The sequence below is a fragment of the Chrysemys picta genome, chromosome 8 (genome assembly GCF_011386835.1).
Source record: "Chrysemys picta bellii isolate R12L10 chromosome 8, ASM1138683v2, whole genome shotgun sequence".
Taxonomy (NCBI): Eukaryota; Metazoa; Chordata; order Testudines; family Emydidae; genus Chrysemys; species Chrysemys picta.
The window spans coordinates 20769659-20791174 of record NC_088798.1 but is presented as its reverse complement, the minus strand read 5'-3'; the positions used below and the strand labels follow the sequence as shown (position 1 = coordinate 20791174).

Sequence of the window (21516 nt, the reverse complement as noted above, 5' to 3'; positions counted from 1 at the left end):
TATACACAAGGAAAACATTCCAGTCATAAATATTCTGAAAACTAGTAAATCTTATCCAGAAATAATATTAAAATGCATGAAAATAGAGTCCTATTTAAAATGATTAGATCATTACTGTATTAAAGTTCATCTTTAGAGTCTGCAAATCCTACAACATAACTGATATTAGAACATGAATAATTAGATTGAAACTTCTCTGTCTGACCCCCAAAGACCCCCCAAAGTGGTTGCAGGTTGTCACATCATTAGAAAGGTAATTTTATCTATAGTTGCAATAAGATCTGGGACTTCATGCACAACTTGAGCATCATGAAATTTTGGGCATTTACAACAAAGATGAGTAAAAATCCAGGGTGGTAGTAATTTTGCAAAGTCAGAAAATTAGCTTTTGGGCTTGCCAGATCCCTGTTGCATTCTAACCTAGGAATCAATCCACTTCCCACTGAAGTCACTGTAAAGACTCCCAATGATTTTAGTAGAAGTTTGAGCAGGTCCCTAACTCCTGAATTTCAATGTGGGAATTTCTGGAAAAATTGGTTTTGGATTTTGGTTCACCTTCATTTCAGACAGTGATGGACAGAAGTTGGGACAATTTTGAAAATGCAAAAGAGAAATGGTTCAAATTTGCATTTCATTCTACCCAAACACCTAAAATTTGTGCATGCTCAGATAAAAGATTCTAGTTTTGGACAGTTTCTTTTTATACAGAAACTAGAAGAGTTTGAATAATCAATTAGTTATGTATCAACAATTCAACATAATCCATATTTAAAATTACTTACGATTTGCACACCTAGAAATTCCAATCAGTTTAGGGGCCCATTGTGCAAGATGCCATACAAACATATAGTAAGAGAGAAGCCCTGCCCCAAAAAACTTGCAATACAAGGGAAAAAAATCAACCTTTTTCAGAAAGGGTGCTTAAATACATTTTTAACTGTAAGATAAGCATATGCTGAATTGCTTTCCTGAAACTGGGCCTAAATTAAAACTTGGATGCAGTTTGATTTGTACCTTAAGTTATCCTTCAGTTTAAAGAGATTCTGTATGAATTAAGAATAAAATATGCTGTATTACTTGACCCTACACTAAAACATTGTTTAGTATTCTATACAAATGAACAGAATCTGTATCCATAACAAAACATAGAAAACAATTTACCTGCCAAGGTATTAATAATTGAATAAATTGATATTTAAACATACTGTAATTTTCAGAGTGCAGATTTCTTCCTATCACAGGAAAGACGCCTTGGAGACTATCCAAATATTTTAGTGATTTACACCACAGTTTTTTCTACATTATCCTTACTAAAGGAAAACTATACCCATATTGCTGAGTTCATTTTAGTTTGAAAGTTTCAGAGATCATAGGAAGCAATGAAAACTTTTTGGAAATTAAGTTTTTAATTACAACCAACAACTATTTTTAGCACACTAGCTCAATGAAAATTAGCTCAAGTATGTCTGTTTAAGCTGGGAATCTCACCCCAACTCCAAGTATATATATAGCCTGAGAGATGTGAATCTCTCATGTGGATTTGTAGAAGCATCTCAACAGATTATTTTCCTTTTCTCTACATATATTGTGCTATATTAACTACATCTGCTTAAAATCAAGCAAGATTCAAATTCTAAGAAAAAGGAATATCTTAGGCTAATCACCTTCGGAAGAGCCAGCTAAAGAAATATCACAAGTCATATGGCAGGAAAAAGAGTTGATATCACTATTGGCCTATAAAATATACATCTTTGTCTAAGAAGAATCATAATGTCCTTTGCAAACCAAAATTATTGTCTTCAGGAAATCACAATAGAAGATAGCTAGCAGGAGGGTCTCTGCCGATTGAGGTCACTAATAACAGGATTGGGGACTTCAGCAGCAGAGTCCAGGGAAGGGGCGGGGACGGTTTTATGGCCTGCAGCGTGCAGGGGGTCAGACCAGATGATCATAATGGTCCCTTCTGACCTTAAAGTCTATGAATCTATGAATCTATGAACCTCAAAACTTGAAAAAACCCACTAACATACCCATCTTTATTGAATATGTACCTTAGCTTTTTAAACATACAAGCTCCATTTTCAATTAAGTTAATGAGACAAAGAGGACCCAAAAAGTCACCCCCCCAAAAAGATGAATCAATTGTTGGAGACCTTCCACATATAGTTACACCAAGAAATTCACAAGGATCATAGCAATGAGTTTAAATTTTATTACTACACAGTCACGCCACATAGTACTGAGGAATGACTTGTTTTGATTCACTTTTGCTTCACTCAGTAAACCTACAGACAGCATATTCCAGTTGTCTTGCTTTTTACAGCCCTGTTTTCCATGAACGTATGTTTCACCATTTTGCATTTTTCCTCTTTCACTATTTAAGCTGTTCTTGCCACCCTCAATTTCCCTAGCAATTTTGGGATAAACTGAGAAGAGCATCACTGGCCAAAAAAGCATCATCTTTTTTCCTTTATAGAGATTGCTATGTTCTTTATTTGCATACATCATCAATCATCAACCTGTTGTGGAAGCTGCTGGGAGCTACCCTTTCCTATTATGCTGGTCAGTATGAGTTTAGTATGAGAACTGTAAAATTTCCAGGATACATTAGCTTTCCATTTTACTGCCTGCAAAATGCCTGGAAGGTCTCAAAGTAATAACAACCACTATAAAAGAGAATAGGGAATTAGAAACCGAACCACCACCTTTGGTTGCCTGAGATGCATCTATATTGCCACTATAGGGCTCTATGGGATCACTATTAAAGTAGGGCAATTGTCTATGTTATTAAGGCAGAAAAATGTCCCTTCAGTTGTTTATGAAATTGAACTCTGCATTAAGAAAAATACATGGGCATTATCATCAGCTTAGATTAGTTCTGCTTAAAATGCCAGCCCTGTGTTCTGCACCCTGGAACACTCATCAAAAATAGGTCTACTGATTTCCTTTGCTATGCAACAAGGAGAGCAGGAAATGTGCCGGGGGACACCTCAGAGAGGCTATGTAGGATGCTCCCTCTTCATGCATAACTTCCAGCATCATCTCCAGACCAACAATGCATGGTTTAACAGGCACATGTTCAGCCAGTGGTGGTGCGGAGAGAAAAAGACAGGGAGGCAGGTGGTATAATAAAGTGTGTGCATGCACACTGAGGGAGAGGAGAAGTGGTTTAACTTACAACCTCCTGTTGGTTGCTTTTCCAGCAATGTGCCTCTTCCAAACACACTCCACTCCATCATGTAAGCTGTCCTTATATTACCTCTCTGAATACCAAATTAATCAAGTTACACTACCACTTATTTCTGACCAATTTAGATATATACCTTTCATCACCATTTACACCACTGCTGAATTTGACCAGTGACATACATCTGTTTACCCTAGGTTTGCAATTTGGCTGAATGGGCCAAATTCAACTCAGGTGAAACACTCCAGTGAAACACTCCAGTGGTGTTACATCAGTCATGAATTTACCCCGCTCTGATGGAAAGAATGAATTCTCACTAAGTCTTATTATGATCATCTTTGCAGCTATGGTAAGAGCACAGAATAAATACAATCAGTCACATAAAATCAACAGAGTTAATTAGGCTAGACAAAATTCAATTTTTGTATAATTTTGACCGATTATATGTTTATTTTTAAACATTTTTAAAGATTTATTTATTTAAATGTTCATAATTGTGCAAATTATGGAGTACAGGCTTTTTCATTTTGATCAATTTAAATGTTCGCTGTTGTGGGAAATTATGAGGGTCAGACAATAGGGGGATCAGACAATAATTAATAATGATAGACATTGCAATTCAAAAACTTAAGCTTCATAACCATTAAAACACAAATTGTCAACATCACATGTCAAAATATACAAAGTAAATATCCATATATCAACTAATTTATCAAGCAGCATGGGGGCTGCAGGCCAAGAGATGTGCTGGTCGCTGCTTCCCGCAGCTCCCATTGGCCTGGAACAGCAAACCGCAACCAGTGGAAGCTGCGATCGGCCGAACCTGCGGACGCTGCAGGTAAACAAACCGTCCCGGCCCACAGGCAGATTTTCCTGATGGGCCGCATGCCAAAGGTTGCCAATCCCTGGGTTAAACAAACACCTGTCAAGGATGGTCTAGATAATACTTAGTCCTGCCTCATTACAGAGGAATGGACACTAGAGGAATTATCAAGGTCCCTACAGTCCTACATTTCTATGATTCTATGACAACTCAAGGAGGGTGAGAATGGAGTACTGGTTCTGAGCTTCAGCTAGGAAAAGATCATGAGAGACTTTGGTGACAGTGGCTTCAGTGGTATGAAAGGGGTAGAAATCACATAGGAGAGGGTCTAGAATGGAACTGGAGGAGAGGAACTCCAGATAGTGACTGTAAACAAGGCATTCAAGGAGCTTAGTGATAAAAACGAAAAGGGAGATGGGGAGTATGGACAAAGACCATTTTTTAAAGATGAGAGATATTAAATATGCTTGTATCATGAGGTGAAAAGCCAAACAAACAGTGGGAGATTAAGGAGAAGAGTAAGGGAGGGAATGACCATGGGTTGCAAGGGAGACCAGCAGATGGGATGGGGTCCTTGGGGCGAGTGGAGGGATCAGATGAGGAGAGCAGACAAAATGTTTGCATTTGTGACAGGAAAGAGGAGAAGAGATTTGTAGTGGGGGAAGAAGGAAGGAGAAAAAGAAGGCAAGCAGACAGGAGGGAGAAATTCATGTAATATTTTGTCAATTTTCTCTTGGAAGAAATCAGTGAGAGAAGTGGAGGCAGGAGATGGGGAGGATTTCAGGAGTGAAGCAAAGGTGAGAGCTTCACCTTGAAGTTGTTGCACAGGGGGACTGGCCCCAGCTGGTCAGTTGTCCCCAGTTAGGTTTAAAGGAGAGCACACTGAACCTAGAGCAGAGTGAGACCTGGTGAGTGAAGCAGGAGCAGCCGGTAGACTGCCAGAGTCACGTGGAACAGGGAAGCTGTGGGAACCTGCTGGGGGGAAAAAGCCAAAGAGCTCCAAAGAGAAAGCCTGGCATGAGGGTGCTCAGTGAACAGAACATGGAAGATTTCTGCAAGAAGCCCTGAAGCAGGAAGGACAGAGTTAAAGGGGAAAGTGCCACAGGAGCTGTAACCCAGAGTGGGCTGAGGAATTGATTTTGTTAGTTTTGCTTATGTTGGGAAAATAAAACTGACTGGAAAGACACTGGGTTTGGCTGTGGGTCCTTTTGTGTGCTGGGGAGAAGGCCAGCTGGTTACAATGTCATATTACTTCAGTTGCAATTAGGGCTCTCAAGCAATTAAAAAAATTAATAGTGATTAATCACACTGATAAACAGTAACAGAATACCACTTATTTAAAATATTTTGAATGCTTTTTACATTTTCAAATATATTGATTTAAATTACAACACAGAATACAAAGTATACAGTGCTCACTTTATATTATTATTAGGGCTGTCAATTAATTGCAGTTAACCCACGCAATTAACTCAAAAAAATTAATCGCACTTAGAACAATAGAATACCAATTGAAATTTATTAAATATTTGTGGATGTTTTTCTACATTTTCAATATTTACTTCAATTACAATACAGAATACGGAGTGCACAGTGCTCACTTTATGTTATTATTTTTGATTACAAATATATGCACTGTAAAAAAGATAAACAAAAGAAATAGTATTTTTCAATTCACCTCATACAGGTACCAAAGTGAAATCTCTTTATCGTGAAAGTGTAATTTACAAATGCAGATTTTTTTTTTGGTTACATAATTGCACTCAAAAACAAAACAGTGTAAAACTTTAGAGGCTACAAGTCACTCAATCCTACTTCTTATTCTGCCAATCACTAAAACAAACAAGTTTGTTTACATTGATGGGAGATACTGCTACCTGCTTCTTATTTACAACGTCACCTGAAAGTGAGAACAGGCATGCATATGGCACTTTTGTAGCCAAAGTTGCAAGGTATTTACATGCCAGATATGCTAAAAATTCGTATGCCTCTTCATGCTTTGGCCACCATTCCAGAGGACATGTTTCCATGCTGATGATGCTCATTAAAAAAATAATGTGTCAATTACATTTGTGACTGTACTCCTTGGGGGAGAATTGTATGTCTCCTGCTCTGTTTTACCCGCATTCTGCATATATTTCATGTTATAGCAGTCTCGGATGATGACCCAGCACATGTTCGTTTTAAGAACACTTTCGCAGCAGATTTGACAAAATGCGAAGAAGGTACTGATGTGAGATTTCTAAAAATAGCTACAGGACTGGACCTAAGGTTTAAGAATCTAAAGTGTCATCCAAAATCTGAGAGGGATGAGATGTGGAGCATGCTTTTAGAAGTCTTAAAAGTCCAACACTCTGATGAAGAAACTACAGAACCCAAACCACCAAAAAGGAAAATCAGCCTTCTGCTGGTGGCATCTGACTCAGATGATGGAAATGAACATGCATCACTCCGCATTGCTTTGGATCGTTATCAAGCAGAACCCATCATCAACATGGAAGATGTCCTCTGGAATGGTGGTTGAAGCATGAAGGGACATATGAATCTTAGCTCATCTGGCACGTAAATATCTTGCAACGCCAGCTACACCAGTGCCATGTGAACTCCTGTTCTCACTTTCAAGTGACATTGTAAACAAGAAGCAGGCAGCATTATCTTCTGCAAATTGTAAGGACCCTTGTTTGTCTGAGTGATTGGCTGACCAAGAAGGAGGACTGAGTGGACTTGTAGGCTCTAAAGTTTTACATTGTTTTATTTCTGAATGCTGGTTTTTTGTACATAATTCTACATTTGTACATTCAGCTTTCATGATAAAGAGATTAGTGGGCCATTTTCTCCCTCCCTCCCTTAACTGCAGAGGTAGATGAGGAATGCACAGGGAGGGACAGGGAATGGACGGAGCCTTAACTGTACACCCCTACTCACTGACTACTCCAGCTAAGCCAACATGGGGGTTTTGTAAATTTGTCCTGTGTATAGGTCACCTTCCTCTTAGTAAGGCAGGGTTCTGAACTGCAGGGGCTGCAGTCAACTCCAAGTTTTGGGTGTTGTTTTGTAATTATGTAATGTACAAATAAAAATAACGTAATTGTTAAATACAATTGCTCCATACCCTACTAAGAATAGCACCACATGGTATAGATATTTAGATATATTTAAGAGCAATCAAAGAATTTTCACAGCGATTCCAGATACCTGAACTACACATATAAACCCACTAAGGATGGATAGCTGGAAACCTCCACCAGGAGTAAGGTTTGGGGGAAATGTGGAGGAACCATGGAATTTTTTGAAACAGAAATCCTTGTTGCATATGATTGAAGTGGATGCAGATAAAATGAATAGTACCAGCCAGTGAAGTGGCCTTCTTATTGACGGTAGTTGGTGCAGAGGCCCTAGATATATTTAATACTTTTGTAAAGAAATGTATATTGAACTGTTAATACATTTATATTAAATAATCGTATAGAAGTAGATGTTATAAGAAAATGTAAAAGGGAACTTTTCTGCTTTCTGTGTTTCTTGTTGACAAAGATTTCAAAGACTGTAAAAAATCAGAAAGCTGGTTTGTGTCTTATCTACAGTGGATCCTCGGTCTGTGTAAATAACAGGGCGAAGCAACCAGACAAAAGTGTGATTACTAGCTAGATGTAGAGCTCCCTAGTAAAACAGACTAGGGAGGACTAGCCAGCAACTCCAAGGACACAAAAAGCAGATAACTGAGATAAGTAACAATAATAGAAGAGTTGTAAGAAATAATGAATATATGAAAGCAGTGGTTTAAAAAGATAGATAAGGAATACCAATTAGAGCTTTAACAGGATAAGTAAAAGTGTATTAGAAATATATTTAGAATTAAACGTTTGTAGATGGGGTAGTTTTAATAATTTGTATTTGTGTGATGTTATGAAGCAAGGTATGAAAGGATATGTTTAACAAAGTGGGGGAGGGTGGGAAGCAAGGCAGAACTTACACCAGATCAAACCAGCACGGATCTGACAATGATAGAAACAGCCTTCATGCACCCCTGGACTGAGTAATTGATTGCTCTATCCTGTTCGATCTGCTTTACTTATGCTTTATGCTTGATTAAAATGGTAATATATTGTCCTAAAGTTTCCTTATCAAAGCTTTAAATTAGTTAAGCTTAGTAACTGGTGTGGACAGTGCTTTTCACCCAAGAGTTTCCTGCTCTCATCTGTGGATAGAGTCTGCACAGTTTGTGAGCCTGGAAAGAATGGAAACTTTGAGAAACTCCTTTTCCACACAAGAGTGCAACTCCCACAGGGATGGGTAGGTGAAAACAGCAGTGCCAGCTAAGCAGAGTATGGATATTGGCTGCTCAGAATTCAATGAACTCATTGCCACTGAATCCACATCAGGGAACAAATGTGAAATTCTCAATTTCAGCCTGAATGAGAAAAAATAAAATTTGGACACCGTTTGGCATGAAGCCCATTTCTCCTTCCCATCAAGGAAAGCAGATGGTATAACAACACCCTGAAAGCTATTTTGCTGCTTCTAAAGGAGGGACTAGAGATCACCTACCAGACAGTTGGGAATAGACATAACTTCAGGAGGAGCAATAAGGAGCATTAAAGAATATTCCAAAGCAGTCAAAGCTAGAACCAGATTTGCAGCATTGTTTCTGTACACATGATTCAGTTTACAGTAAAATGTCAGTTCAAGAATTAGGTGCAGTACTACTACTTTGGAGAGACCAAGACTGGGGCTTTGAAGTATACATATATGGAGCTTCACAGTCTTATTCTTTTTATTATTATTATTAAAAAAGAAGGATGTGTGGAACAGCTGCTGTTATGTAAGGTTGGGTTTAGCTGCAAAGAGCAACCGTCATCCTCCATTTTGGAAGACAGGGTTCTGGACTGTGGGCTGCAACCTAGTTGCTGTTGTGTTAGTTATGTAAACATTTAATTAAAGTTATTTTGTTGTTTAATGGAAGACCTCTAGGGCCTACTCAAAAAGACTACCACCAATTATCTTCCTAGAAAATTTTAAATTGTAGCTGGTACATGTTTCCATAATGCCCATTTTCAGACTGGATAGACATTTTAAAAAAATCTTTAAGACAGACTATAATGCCAGCAGAACTCACTTTATGGTTTAAATCTGGATGATGATAATAATAATAATAATAATAATAATAATACTTTTCAATCAAAACTTCAGATGGATGACCTAATTAAGAAAGAAACACTCAGGTATATTTAAAAAGGCTCTTAACTTGATTGATAAAAGATCTGAAAAATCCATTGTTCTCTCTCCTTAATCAAATTAAGCTTTTATCTTTTCTCAAATTCACCATTAAGGTAGCTTGTTTTTATCTTATCTTTTCAATATTATGTTAATCTGTTCATAACTTTTCAGAGTTTAGAAATAAGGTACTGAACATGTTCATTAGTGACTTTAAAAAGTTACATGCCATATTGCAATTTATTATACTAATAGCATATTACATAATATATTATGTAAACATATTTTGCTTCTTTATATTAAGTTTCCTCACATCGAAAATAGGGTCAAACTCCCAGTGTGAATTCTTTTAAAGTTATACCATTACTACTACTGGTGAAAACATCTAGTTGCATCTTCCATGAATGTCCCTTTTAGTTATGTAGGGAAGGTGGCTTTGTGAAAGAGGTGAAAAGTGAGTTCTACCATGTCAGTATACCTAGGGGATACATGAGAAAGCCTGCACTCAATTATGAGAATCAACAAAGCTGTGCAGAATACACATCTTTTCACCAGAGTTCTCTTCCCCTTTGACATCATGGCTAGCCGTGCCATGCTTGCATTTGCTTCCTCTCTCTGCTTCTTAAACTGAAGGTTTTACATGTACACCATTGCCTCCTTTTTTTGTCAGTCATCAATTTTAACTCTTCTTTCTACTCACAGAAAAAGTGGAAGGGCAAGTTTACAGGTTATCGATTTTTATTTATTTAATAATCATTGGAAATTTGGGATGATAATTTCGAAAACAAAAATAAATTTCAGCAGATGAGAATCAGGAGCAGCTACTATATCCCAGGTAATTGTTTATAGTCACATAATAGTCATTTACAAACTTTTCAAATAAAAGTTATTTTATTACAGACTAACACGGCTGCTACTCTGAAACCTTAAAATAAAGAGTTAGGCAGAATTTCCTTACTTAAAAGGAATGTAAAGTTCTACACTCCTGTCAATTCCAGGCAGCAAAGGGCTTTCAAATACTTCCCCACCTCTGTCACAATGAGAAATCCGCAAATTAACAACAGATGGCTTGAGAGGCAAAAGTGAAATGTTTGCTCCTCCTCCCTCTGCTGGGGTGGGGGGACGGGGACAGGACACTAAGGTGATATAGTGTCATTACGGTGACTCCCTTTGTTATCATGCTATGAGCTCCTATTGCAGGGCACAGGCCTAGAGCACAGATGGAGTGCCTATACACTAGCTATCCCGAGCTGTTGGATCAGCCATGGGGAGCCGTTTGCAGCTGATGTAATTTAGAGCATTAAGTTACAGCTTAAAGAGGCTAAAGCTACTCTAAACTATGCCAGGGACTGGGATTATACAGAACTGGCCTCAGGTTTGCGGAGGCCCAAACAGCTCCTTTGTACTCCCTCCTCTCTTCAGCTGTAACAAGGAAAATCGGACCCTTAGATCTGAAACACAGATAAATTCCTGGGTCTCAATTCTCCTTCCACTTATACTGATGTAACTTCATTGACTAGTGGAGTTACTCCAGATTTACACCCAAATTAGAAAATAATATGGCCTCTGGTTTCATTTAAAAAAATATGTTTGTAGCTCACATATGAAACTCTGCAGGCAGTCAGGCAGAGAAACAAGTAGTCAGAAAAGGAATCTTAAAACATTTAAATATTTAGTTTAGGGGGTTTTTTTTCAATCCACACTGGATGCAATTACCTCAAAATGCAAATATTTTATAGGCAAGTAGAAAAATACCTCCTCTGATATTTCTTTCTTGAAAATTCTGCACTTTGTACACTTTGCATATGGCTAATTAAAAGACACACACAAGTATCTCTAAGTTGGTGATTGGTCCAAATGCCAACTGGCAAGAGTTAACATGGCCAGTGCTATTCATGTTCTAAGGATGTACATACATACTTCATTCATTACTTGTGTTTTAGGGAACAATACAATAATAAATAACAACATATTAATGAAAAGTTAGTGTGTTTGACACACCAGAAAAAAGGACAGCTGTTTTAATATTACAAAGCTGTACAGTTGCCTTTCTTATACTCCGAGTACCTATGGCAGACTCACTTTTTTTAGTCTATTCATTGTCCTAACTACTCCATGCTATTTCCTATGCTCAACATTACTCAGGGAGTAAAAATAAAAAAGGGTACCATTATTCCCTTTAAATTTGAATCCTGTATCCCTGTGTGAATACACAGACACAATCTACAGACAAGCAGGCCAATTCCACTGAAATTAACAGAGCTACTCCAGATTTACACTGGTGTAAATGAAAGCTTCTGATTCTTCCAATATTTTAAAAACTGTTACCCTGAATTTTAGAAGGGAGATGTTTCTGCTTAGGGGCATTGGCTGATCTCTTTTTCATTTATAATAAAGTAAAAGATTTCATGCTTAGCCTACATGTACAGTCATCCTCTCAGTGGGAGCTGTCTAAATTTTTTTTGAACGAACAAGAGAATGTAAATGAATCAACAGACGCGTTGGCAGCTGAGACATCAGTTTCAGATGAGTGAAGACAAGTTATTTTCTTCCCTTAACTTTTCATCCTACTGTTCAAAAAAAATCAGTGAAAACAACAGTGCCCTATAAAATCTGGTATACATATGACGACTTATTTGTACTGCGTCAGCAAACTCATTGCAGCAGGCAATATAATTTAAAATAAGATGCATCAGGTAGGCATAACAGCAATGGAGGGAGTGGGAAACTGAAAATAAGGGCAAAAGTAACCAGCAAAAGTTCTTGATAGTAAGAGAAACATATGCAGCGTACTTGTAGCTGTGTTGGTCCCAGGATATTAGAGCAACAAGGTGCGTGAGGTAATATCTTTTACTGAACCAATGTCTGTTGGCGAGAGAGAGAGAGAGAGAGAGAGAGAGAGAGAGAGAGAAGCTGGTCCAATAAAAAAATATTACCTCACCCACCTTGTCTTTAACCAAAGAAAAATTTGTTTTGGTTAAAAAAAAAGATATTAACGTTATTAGTAATCCTTAGTGGTCACATGCCTGGTCTTTATCCATTAACAATTTACTGTGAGCATCATAGTAGAAATGGGTCTTGAGGGAGGATTTGAAAAGTGACAGAATAGAATGCAGAAGACATTTCATGTGTAAGAATTACATGCCAGAAAGTGTGAAGGTGCTTGTGGGAAAGGTGGGCGAATAAGGCAACAGAAGATGGCATCTCATCTGAGATCTCAATCCAGCTTATTATAATTTTAAAGAATGTTTCTCCCTGTTCACATCCTAGCCAGAAGGTAAAACACCTATTGGGCCTGATTCATCATGGCATTTCTCCAGTGTTACCAATGTCATGCCAGTGTAAAAACTACAGTAAACAGTGGTGAATCAGACCTATTGTTCTGTATTTAGGGTTTTTTGTTTATTTTTAGTTCAGATTAGTTAGGCGTCAAAGCACAGATATATGTACACATACCCTCTAAAAATAAAGAAGCGTATTAAGTTTGAAAATTCCCATAGACCAAGATCACCATGGGATTTACTGAACTAGAATTGTGAGATTCATGATCATCTATAATAGACAGAATTATAATAAAAGCATTTAATTGTCACACACTTATCTTTTATGATATAGACAAGATGGAACGCATCAAACAAAGTAACTGTCTTCTGGATTTAAATTCAGCTACTATAAATGCCATTCTGATCTACAAAGTAGAAATCCCTACTGACTTATGGAACAAATGGTTCCCTCAAACTTGCTTTAATTATTTCTTTCCTTTTTAAAGGGACAGTTTTGAAACAATCAGTTTAACAAATCAATGTATGAAATTTTTTCAGATTGTTGGGAGATCCCTTGAAGTGTGCTACAGCTAACCTCCTATGGCACCATTTCAGCAATTTTTTAAAAATTACACAAAATAGGCCTACACATTGTTATATGCACATAAGTAGCCTTTAAATGTATACACATAATTCTGAAGTGCAATCCCTCCCCCAAGCTTGTGCGTTTGCACACATCCACTCATATGGCATGTGCAAATATTTGGAGTGCAAATTTGGGGATTTGAATAGATAAAAATATTGTGTGTATACAATTGAGTGCAAACTTATAAGTGTGGTTGAGGTTACTATAAAAGTTTGACTCTATCTCTGATAAACTAACGATATGTCATCAGAATCCAAGACTGGCATAATACATTGGCTCATTCATGTATAATTAATACTACACACCAATCCACATCAAAATGTAGGGGGTTGTTCAAAATCTGAAATTGGTTCAGCTCTAATTTTGCAAGTAACCATACACTTTAAAATGTATATATAGTTTTAATAGAGTGTAATAAAAATTCTAAATAAAAAGCACATCCTCATGTGTTGTGTTTTACTTGCTTGATGTAAGTGGTGATATTTGTCTGCTAAAAACACTATAGACAAAATGTGAATACGCAATATTAAAATATGCAGATTTTTTGGGGGGGGGGAAGGAAGTGGAAAACAAACAAACAGTCAGTCCTTCTTTTATCAAGCAACAAAAAAGGGCCTAAATCAAAGTTTGATTTCCCTTCAAGTCACCTTTATGGTGAAAAGCAGTTGATCTCATAATACAGTAGAACCTCAAAGATACGAACACCAGAATTAAGGACTGACCTGTCAACTGGACACCATGTGAAAAGTAACCAATCAGACAGCAGCAGAGACACCAAAAAAAGCAAATACTGTATGGTGCCTATACCGCATCTTAAAGGTAGGCACATCTGGGCTACCCCAGGGCACCCACTTATAGCTAGGAATTGAAGATGCTGAGATTTCCAGGCAAAGCTGTGAGCCCCTGCTGCCAGTCCAAGGCAGCCGGAGCAGGAGCAGCATTAGATCCTGGCTGCTTTCCTGTAATCCATGAGTGCTGTTTTCATCTCCTCTCGGCAGGCCTGGGTACTGTTCTCCTGCCCACCCCTGGGGATGCACTGTTTTCAACACCATCCCCCCTTCCACCCTGCAAGGAAGCTGCCTAGCTGCCTCCAGAACCTGGCCTGGAGTGTTAACTGCTGGAACCGGAGCTGCGTTGTGTTCAGAGTCACGAACATTTCAGAGTTACGGACAACTTCCATTCCTGAGGTGTCCATAACTCTGAGGTTCTACTGTACTGAGTGCTTGTCTACATTCACAATATGGGAGAGCTTCTCCCGTGAGAGTAGGTACTCCATCTCCCTGATAGGCAGTAGCTAGAAGCCCTCCCATCAATACAGTGCTCTCTACTCTGGGAGTCCAGTCAGTTTAACTGCGTCGCTCATGGGTATTTTACCCTATACTATACAGATTTCACAGGGGAGACCAGCATTTCTCAAATTGGGGATCCTGACCCAAAAGGGAGTTGCAAGGGGATCACAAGGTTATTTTGGGGGGGTCGCGGTATTGCCACCCTTACTTCTGCGCTGCCTTGTGAGCTGGGCAGCAGGAGAGTGGTGGCTGTTGGCTGGGTGCCTAGTTCTGAAAGCAGCACTCTGCCAGCAGCAGCGCAGAAGTAAGGGTGGCAATACCGTACAATGCCACTCTTACTTCTGTGCTGCTGCCTTCGGAACTGGGTGGCTGGAGAGTGGAGGCTGCTGACTGAGGGCCCAGCTCTGCAGGCACCAGTGCAGAAATAATGGTGGTAATACCATACCATGCCATCCTTACTTCTGTGCAGCTGCTGGTGGCTCTACTTCAGAGCTGGGCTCCTGGCCAGCAGTCACTGCTCTCCAGCTGTCCAGATCTGAAGGCAGAGCAGTCACCAGCAGCAGCGCAGAAGTAAGGGTAACAGTACCACAACCGCCCCCATAATAACCTTGCAACCTCCCCACAACTCCTTTTTGGGTCAGAACCCCTACAGTTATAACACCATGAAATTTCAGATTTAAATAGATGAAATCATGAAATTTATGATTTTTTAAATCCTACAACTGTGAAATTGACCAAAATGGACCATGAATTTGGAAGGGCCCTACACATCTATTATTTCACATAATACACAGTCATCAATATTTCTTTAGATGTATTTTGATAAAAAGTCACACACACACCCTCCCATCCTACAAGTTACAGTGTAGAGCAGGGATGGGCAAATTACGGCCCGCAGGCCGGATCCAGCCCATCAGGGCTTTGGATTGCCACTCCCGTGGCGCCACGGGGCTAAGGCAGGCTCCCTGCCAGCCCTGGACCCTGGCTGCTACCGGAAGCATCCGGCACCACATCCCTGTGGCCCCTGGGGAAGGTGTGGGGGGCAGAGGACTCCTCGTGCTGCCCTCGCCTGCAGGCACTGCCGCCCCACAGCTCCCATTGGCCAGGGACGGGGAACCGCAGCCAATGGGAACTTCGGGGGAGGTAGCATGGGGGGAGCCCACACCCCATACCCTCCTGCAACCCAAACCCCAACCCCCTGCCGCACCCCTCCTGTATTCCAACACCCTGCCCTGAGCACCCTGTCGCACCCTGCACCCCAACCCTCTGCCCTGAGCTCCCTGCCACACCCCTCCTGCACCCCAATCCCCTGCCCTGAGCCCCCCTCACACTCCACACCCCTCCTGAACCCCAACCCCTGCCCTGAGCCCCCCCATACTCCGCACCCCTCCCTGCATCCCAACCCCCTGCCCTGAGCCCCCCTCACACTCCACACCCCTCCTGAACCCCAACCCCTAGCCCCGAGCCCCTCGTACATCCCACACTCCTCCAGCACCCCTTGCTCTTGCCCCGAGCCCCTTCCTGCACACCGCACCCCCTCCCACACCCCACACTCCCTCCTGCACCCCAACCACCTGCCCCAGCTCTACATTCATGGCCCTGCATGCAATTTCCCCACCCAGGTGTGGCTCTCAGGCCAAAAAGTTTGCCCACCCCGGTGTAGTGGCAGATCCTTGTTCCTATCCTGAGACCCATAGACATTGTAACTCACAAGATTAAGGCCTAAGTTATTTCACAGGTTCACAGGTTCCCTGGATTCCTCCTCCACTTTCAGAAGGAGTAGGATGCCCATGATATTTCATCTTTCTTATTTTGTTTCTCTAATTATAAATAATTTCATCTGATCCAAGATAAAGTATACAGATGAATGGTAAAATAACTACATTTACATCAATAAATTAATCTATATAGCTGCAGGTTGAATTTGTATTGCTTCATAAAATGAACTGTCATGTCCTGCATATTAAACAGGATAGTTTATACAAAAACACTGGACAAGCTCAGCGTAGCTGGTGCAAATTGGCCTAGCTCTGTTAGATCTGGCCCTAAGGCTAAGGAATAGCAGGCTTGATTACGCAGTGCCTCACACTTTGTGTGTAGTCATTTACTCTTGTGCAAAATGAATGAAAAAGGGATATAAACCCTATATAAGCAGGATATTAGTGTTTTACATCCACTTTGCATAAATGTAATGACAGCTCTGAGCCTGATTCACAAATTAATTACTCCAGTTTTAGGCTGGTTCTAGCCACTGGAGTTACATCAATCTAAACCTGAAGTAATGCAATGGAGAATCAGGCCCATAAGGTGCAAAACAGTGTAAAGTGTGGCCATACCATCTAAGTCTTGATAGGCCAGCCTAAAAATGCAATTCCATTCTCAATTGCAAAAGCACCTATCAAAGTTCGGCTAAGAGCAATACAGGGTCAGATACTGCCTAACTTACACTGAAATACGAGTGGAGTTAACTATATCCAAGAGGCTGTTCACGCCCTCTTCTGAATTAAGTGGAGTTACCCAATGCCACTGACTTCAGTGGGGCCAGAATTTCACCCTGATGTCAGGTTCACTGGGCAGGGCCTAACTATGAAGTGTGATGATGGTGGCAGCAGTTCCCTCAATACAGGACATCTGACTTGTTGATGGAGCCTAACTAAAATGTCCAGGTGTGGCAGGAGGAGAACTTAATGTTTTATTTTAAAAAAAGGAAGTACCTCACTGGGAGTAGATTATACAGTTTCAGTTACATTTCATAGGCATGAAACTGGTTCCACAAACTACTGTAAATCAGCAGAACTTCATTAACTGCAATAGGCTAGGCCGATTTACAACAGTTGAGAATCTGGCCCAGTCTCTTTATATAGCTGTCATTAAAATTGCTGTATAAATAAGCCAAGACACATTTCCAAAGTTAATCTGATTTTTCAAGCCTATATAGAAGTTTACCACTAGAGGAATTCCCTTTGCGAAACAAGGTGTGTTGAACAACTTTAATACTAAAAATGCAGTATATATATTTTGTCATCTGACACAAAAGTTTCCACTGTATCTAGAGTTTATGTTTGAGTACAAAACTTTAACATATTTTCTTAGATCATCCATTTTTCACAGTTTGGATTACAGGGCATTTGAACTATAGCTATTTGGCCAAGTTCATCCTTGGGCTAATTCTGCAAATCCTTCAAGTTTTTGAAAATTAGAAACTCTGAGATGAGGTAAAGACATACCAGTGCTGCCACTTAGATAATTATCACAGCACACAGATCACATTTCATAAAGAAAAAAAATAATTGCATGAAAAATAAGTCTAAACATATTACCAGGATCCAATAAAGATAATTGAAAAGGTTTTTCTGACAAACTGTCACATATTCTTGCTTATTGTTCAATGCGGTAGTTTCCTAATTCACTTATTCCAACTCATCTAAATGTCATATGTTCTCTAATAATCCCTCATATTTCACTCCTTGAAAATGTCATGAAGTAGTGATAAAAATAAAGCAAACCCTTTTAGTATGTTGGTATTGTTTGTCTGCACTGAGATTCATTAAAACTTAACCTTTCAAAATATATTTAATGTTTACTAGCCAAGTGAAAAAAAGCACATCATTGCAAAATGTGCATTTGTGTGCATTTCAGAAGTGATCCTATTGGTATTTATGTACTTAAAGATATTTCTTACTCTCTTCCACAAAATGTGTCTTCTCAGATCTGATCTGAGAAATAGTAATCGATACAGAGAAAAATTTTACTCTCAGTTATACAGATATAAACCTGGGAATAGCTCCAATGACTTGAATGGATTTAACTGGGTTTAAATAGTAAGAGTAAAATTAAGATTAAAATGAGCAGGGATGTCTTGAAAGAAGTTGAAACTTAACATCCTGCAGGACAGAAAGAGACACTCCATATATTATATAGCACTAAAATGATGTTATCAATTCATTTATTAAAATTAATCATTAATGTTTCCTCCCCTCTGTTTAAATATTAAAATGATAATGTTTATCAAGCACTGCCAACCACCATTTCAGAATTAAACAGATTTGATTGCAAAAATATTGTTATTTTTTAAATAAATATTTATGAAGAGCAAAATAATGCAGTATCTACTTGCTAATAGTTCCTGTAGCTGCAGACGTCTAGGTAGCGATCATTTTGACTCAAGGTTTTTTCACGTAGTGCGTTCCTTTAAAAAAAAAAAAGTAAATTTTAATTAGTTGTGTTTAAAAAGGCCCCATGTGAGTACAACTAGGTCAGAATTTGTGCTGAAAAGAATACTGTGAAAGAAGTCCTTATAACAAATGTCTGATGCTGGGAACCTGCCCGCCTGTTAGGTTACATGCACCACTGTTTCACTGAGGCTACTCAATCTAAACCAGCAAACTTGGGGGGAAGGGCAGGAATGTGGGTTGGGAGGAAGATATTTTCTAAAAAAATGGGAACACTGATGGCCAAATCTCAAATCCAGTGAAAAATCATTCAATTAGCAATCTTTTCCTCACCCTTCTGTAAGGCCCACGATCTAGTGTGTTACACCCTTGTCTCGCCCATCCACTTCAAACTCCTATGCCATGACAACTGAGAATAAACAAGATGGAATATTTAAAGTGCTGGACATGTATATGGAGGGGGTTGGAAAAGTGGCAGGAACAGTACTGCCAACCTCCAGAATCCAAAAAAATCATAAGCCTGGCTTAAAATATTATGAGAAAGGAAGGGAGAGAAAAAAAAGGGGGGGGGGGGGTAAAAAAAGTTTTCAGTTTTGAAAAAAAGCTTTTTTTCTTGTTTTTGTTTTCTTTTTTCCCACTGGAAAAATATTAAGAAAATTTAAAAAAATTAACTTTCCACAAAAAAACACTGTTTCGTAAAAATAATAATAATAATAATAATAATTCCTAAGAAAAAAGTTCTGAAAGAAAAAATTCAACCCTCTTTAGTTAGAATTTTGGTGGCTTCTTTGGTTTGGTAACATGCAACTACCTGAATTTCTGGCCATGCAAATTCCACATGTGGACAGAGAATTCCAGGAATTCTGACTTCTGAGTTTTACAAATAGAGCTGGTTTTAATTTTTCCAATGTAACATTTTGTGAGAAAATGCCATTTCATTGAAATCAACTTTCCAAGTTGATTTTAATTAAATTTCATTTAGAAAAAAAACGAACAAGGCATTCTGATAAGGTTGAAATATTCTGTTTCAACCTTAGAGAGGCAAGGTGGGTGAGGTAATATCTTTTATTGGTCACCCACCATGTCTCTCTAATATCCTGGAACCAACACGGCTACAACTGTACTGCATACAACTGTTTCAACCTTATCAGAAGGCAATGTTTTCATTTTTTCTTTTGAAACAACTTTTCATTAAGAAATTTATTTTATATTACATTACAATAAAGAAACAAAGTCAAAATCAAAATGAAACCTTTCAAAATGGAGCATTCCGCCCAACCCAAAATGCATAATTTATGTACATTTTGTTTCACAGGAAATGAGAAATTTTGGTTTTGGTCTGACTCAGTTGAAAACAAATGCTGAAATGTCAGTATCTCCTGTGAAGCAGAAATTCCAATTTCGACCAGTTCTAGTCTCAAGGCAATAAAGTAATTCCTGCTACAAACAAGAAGAAGGGCCACTGTCTGTTTAGGCTTCAAAAATATACCTTCCTTAGATACAAGTGAATCACATACAACATCCCCAGAGAACCCTATACCTAATATGAACTTTACTGATGCATTTAACCCACAACGCATTCGGGGAGGTGAGAGAGGCACATGGGGATGAGAAGGGACTGCCCAGCTATAGGAAACCCTAGAGACAGTCAACAACTCAGCCACTGGAATACTGAAAGGGCTAAAAAATACAGAACCAGCCAGATGAAACTAAACCAGTAACTAAATCCAGGATGCTGTTCATTTATTCTTCAGGATTCTTTAAACTAACATTTGACAAGAGCACAATACATATGTAGCCAGTTACAATCACCCACATCTCAAGTCAAATACACACCCTGAAAATAAAATACAACTCAAGCAAATAAAATAAAATAAGTATAAGGATTAGGGTTTTTTTGTTTTTGTTTTTGTCTTTTTGCTAGTATTTCAAGAATAAAGTGGGTAAGAAAAACAGCAACATTTAAAAGTCTTCTACAGATGCTGTCCCCTTTCTGCTATAGTACATTGTTGCTCACTAGAGCACCTCCAGGGGAAAATTACTCTTCAAAGGCTTTTAAAGAATGCCTATACATATAGTAACATTATTTGAAAGCCTTTTGAAAAGCCAGCGTTGTTGCTCTCGGCTATCAGTCTTTGTGTTCTATGCCCCAGCCTGAATGACAAAATGGCAGCATGTGATAATACTTTTATCAGCTTCCATTAAAAGAAAAAAAAACTGTTAAAAGAATGCTGCAAAGTCAAGCACTTAAAAGTTAAGAAATGCCAAGGAAAGCTGCCTTGCACAACTTTAATTCTACCCCCTTGTGGGTCTACATTATGCTACAGTTTTTAATTACGTGATCACATCAGTGGGGCCTGGGAGCACTCTGAGTGCAGTTGGAATACTCAGAAAATTAATTCTATGGAGCATGTACAAATGGTGATTTTCCTGCTGCATATAACTCACTCTAATCTGAACAAAATTTCACCAGGATAGCAAAAGGTACTACTTTGATGTTATAACTAGATCCTTGACAAATATAAACTTTACACAACCCCCCTCCTCCAAAATCCTCCGAGGTGCTAGAATGGTTCAAAACTATGGTAGGAAATGTGTTTAAACACAAGCATAATGATCTATTTTTCACCAGTCCCAGACAAGGTTGCAACAGATCTGCTCAAAACTTAAAACAACAATTTGAGGCAGAGACCAAGCACTGAATAATTTCAGTGAAAGTTACACAACTGAAAATAGGTTAAAATGGAAAATGTTAGACTCCCCTTAACTATAGATGTCACACTACTGCTCCTCCTATAAATTAGCATAAATAGATTCTGGCAAGGAAATTCAGCAGCATACCTGTAAAGTTTAGAATGCCAGTTCCAATTTGTGTGCTACAGTGAAGTAGTTATCTTTTGTTTACAACTTTTAATTAATTTA

The 21516-nt window shown here is 38.9% G+C and overlaps 1 protein-coding gene across 17 annotated transcripts in view; it reads right to left on the bottom strand.

The window, feature by feature from the left end:
- LRRC7 (leucine rich repeat containing 7) overlaps nucleotides 1-21516 on the bottom strand; it is a 349370-nt gene that overhangs the window by 227782 nt on the left and 100072 nt on the right. For all 17 annotated transcript variants that reach the window (XR_010589655.1, XR_010589656.1, XR_010589657.1 and 14 more), the window contains one exon: nucleotides 18536-18611. Coding sequence is in view for 12 of the 17 variants with exons in the window: in XM_008172560.4 (XP_008170782.1) it covers nucleotide 18536 (1 nt within the window). In the remaining 5 variants the exon portion in view is untranslated. The remainder of the gene's footprint in view (nucleotides 1-18535; nucleotides 18612-21516) is intronic.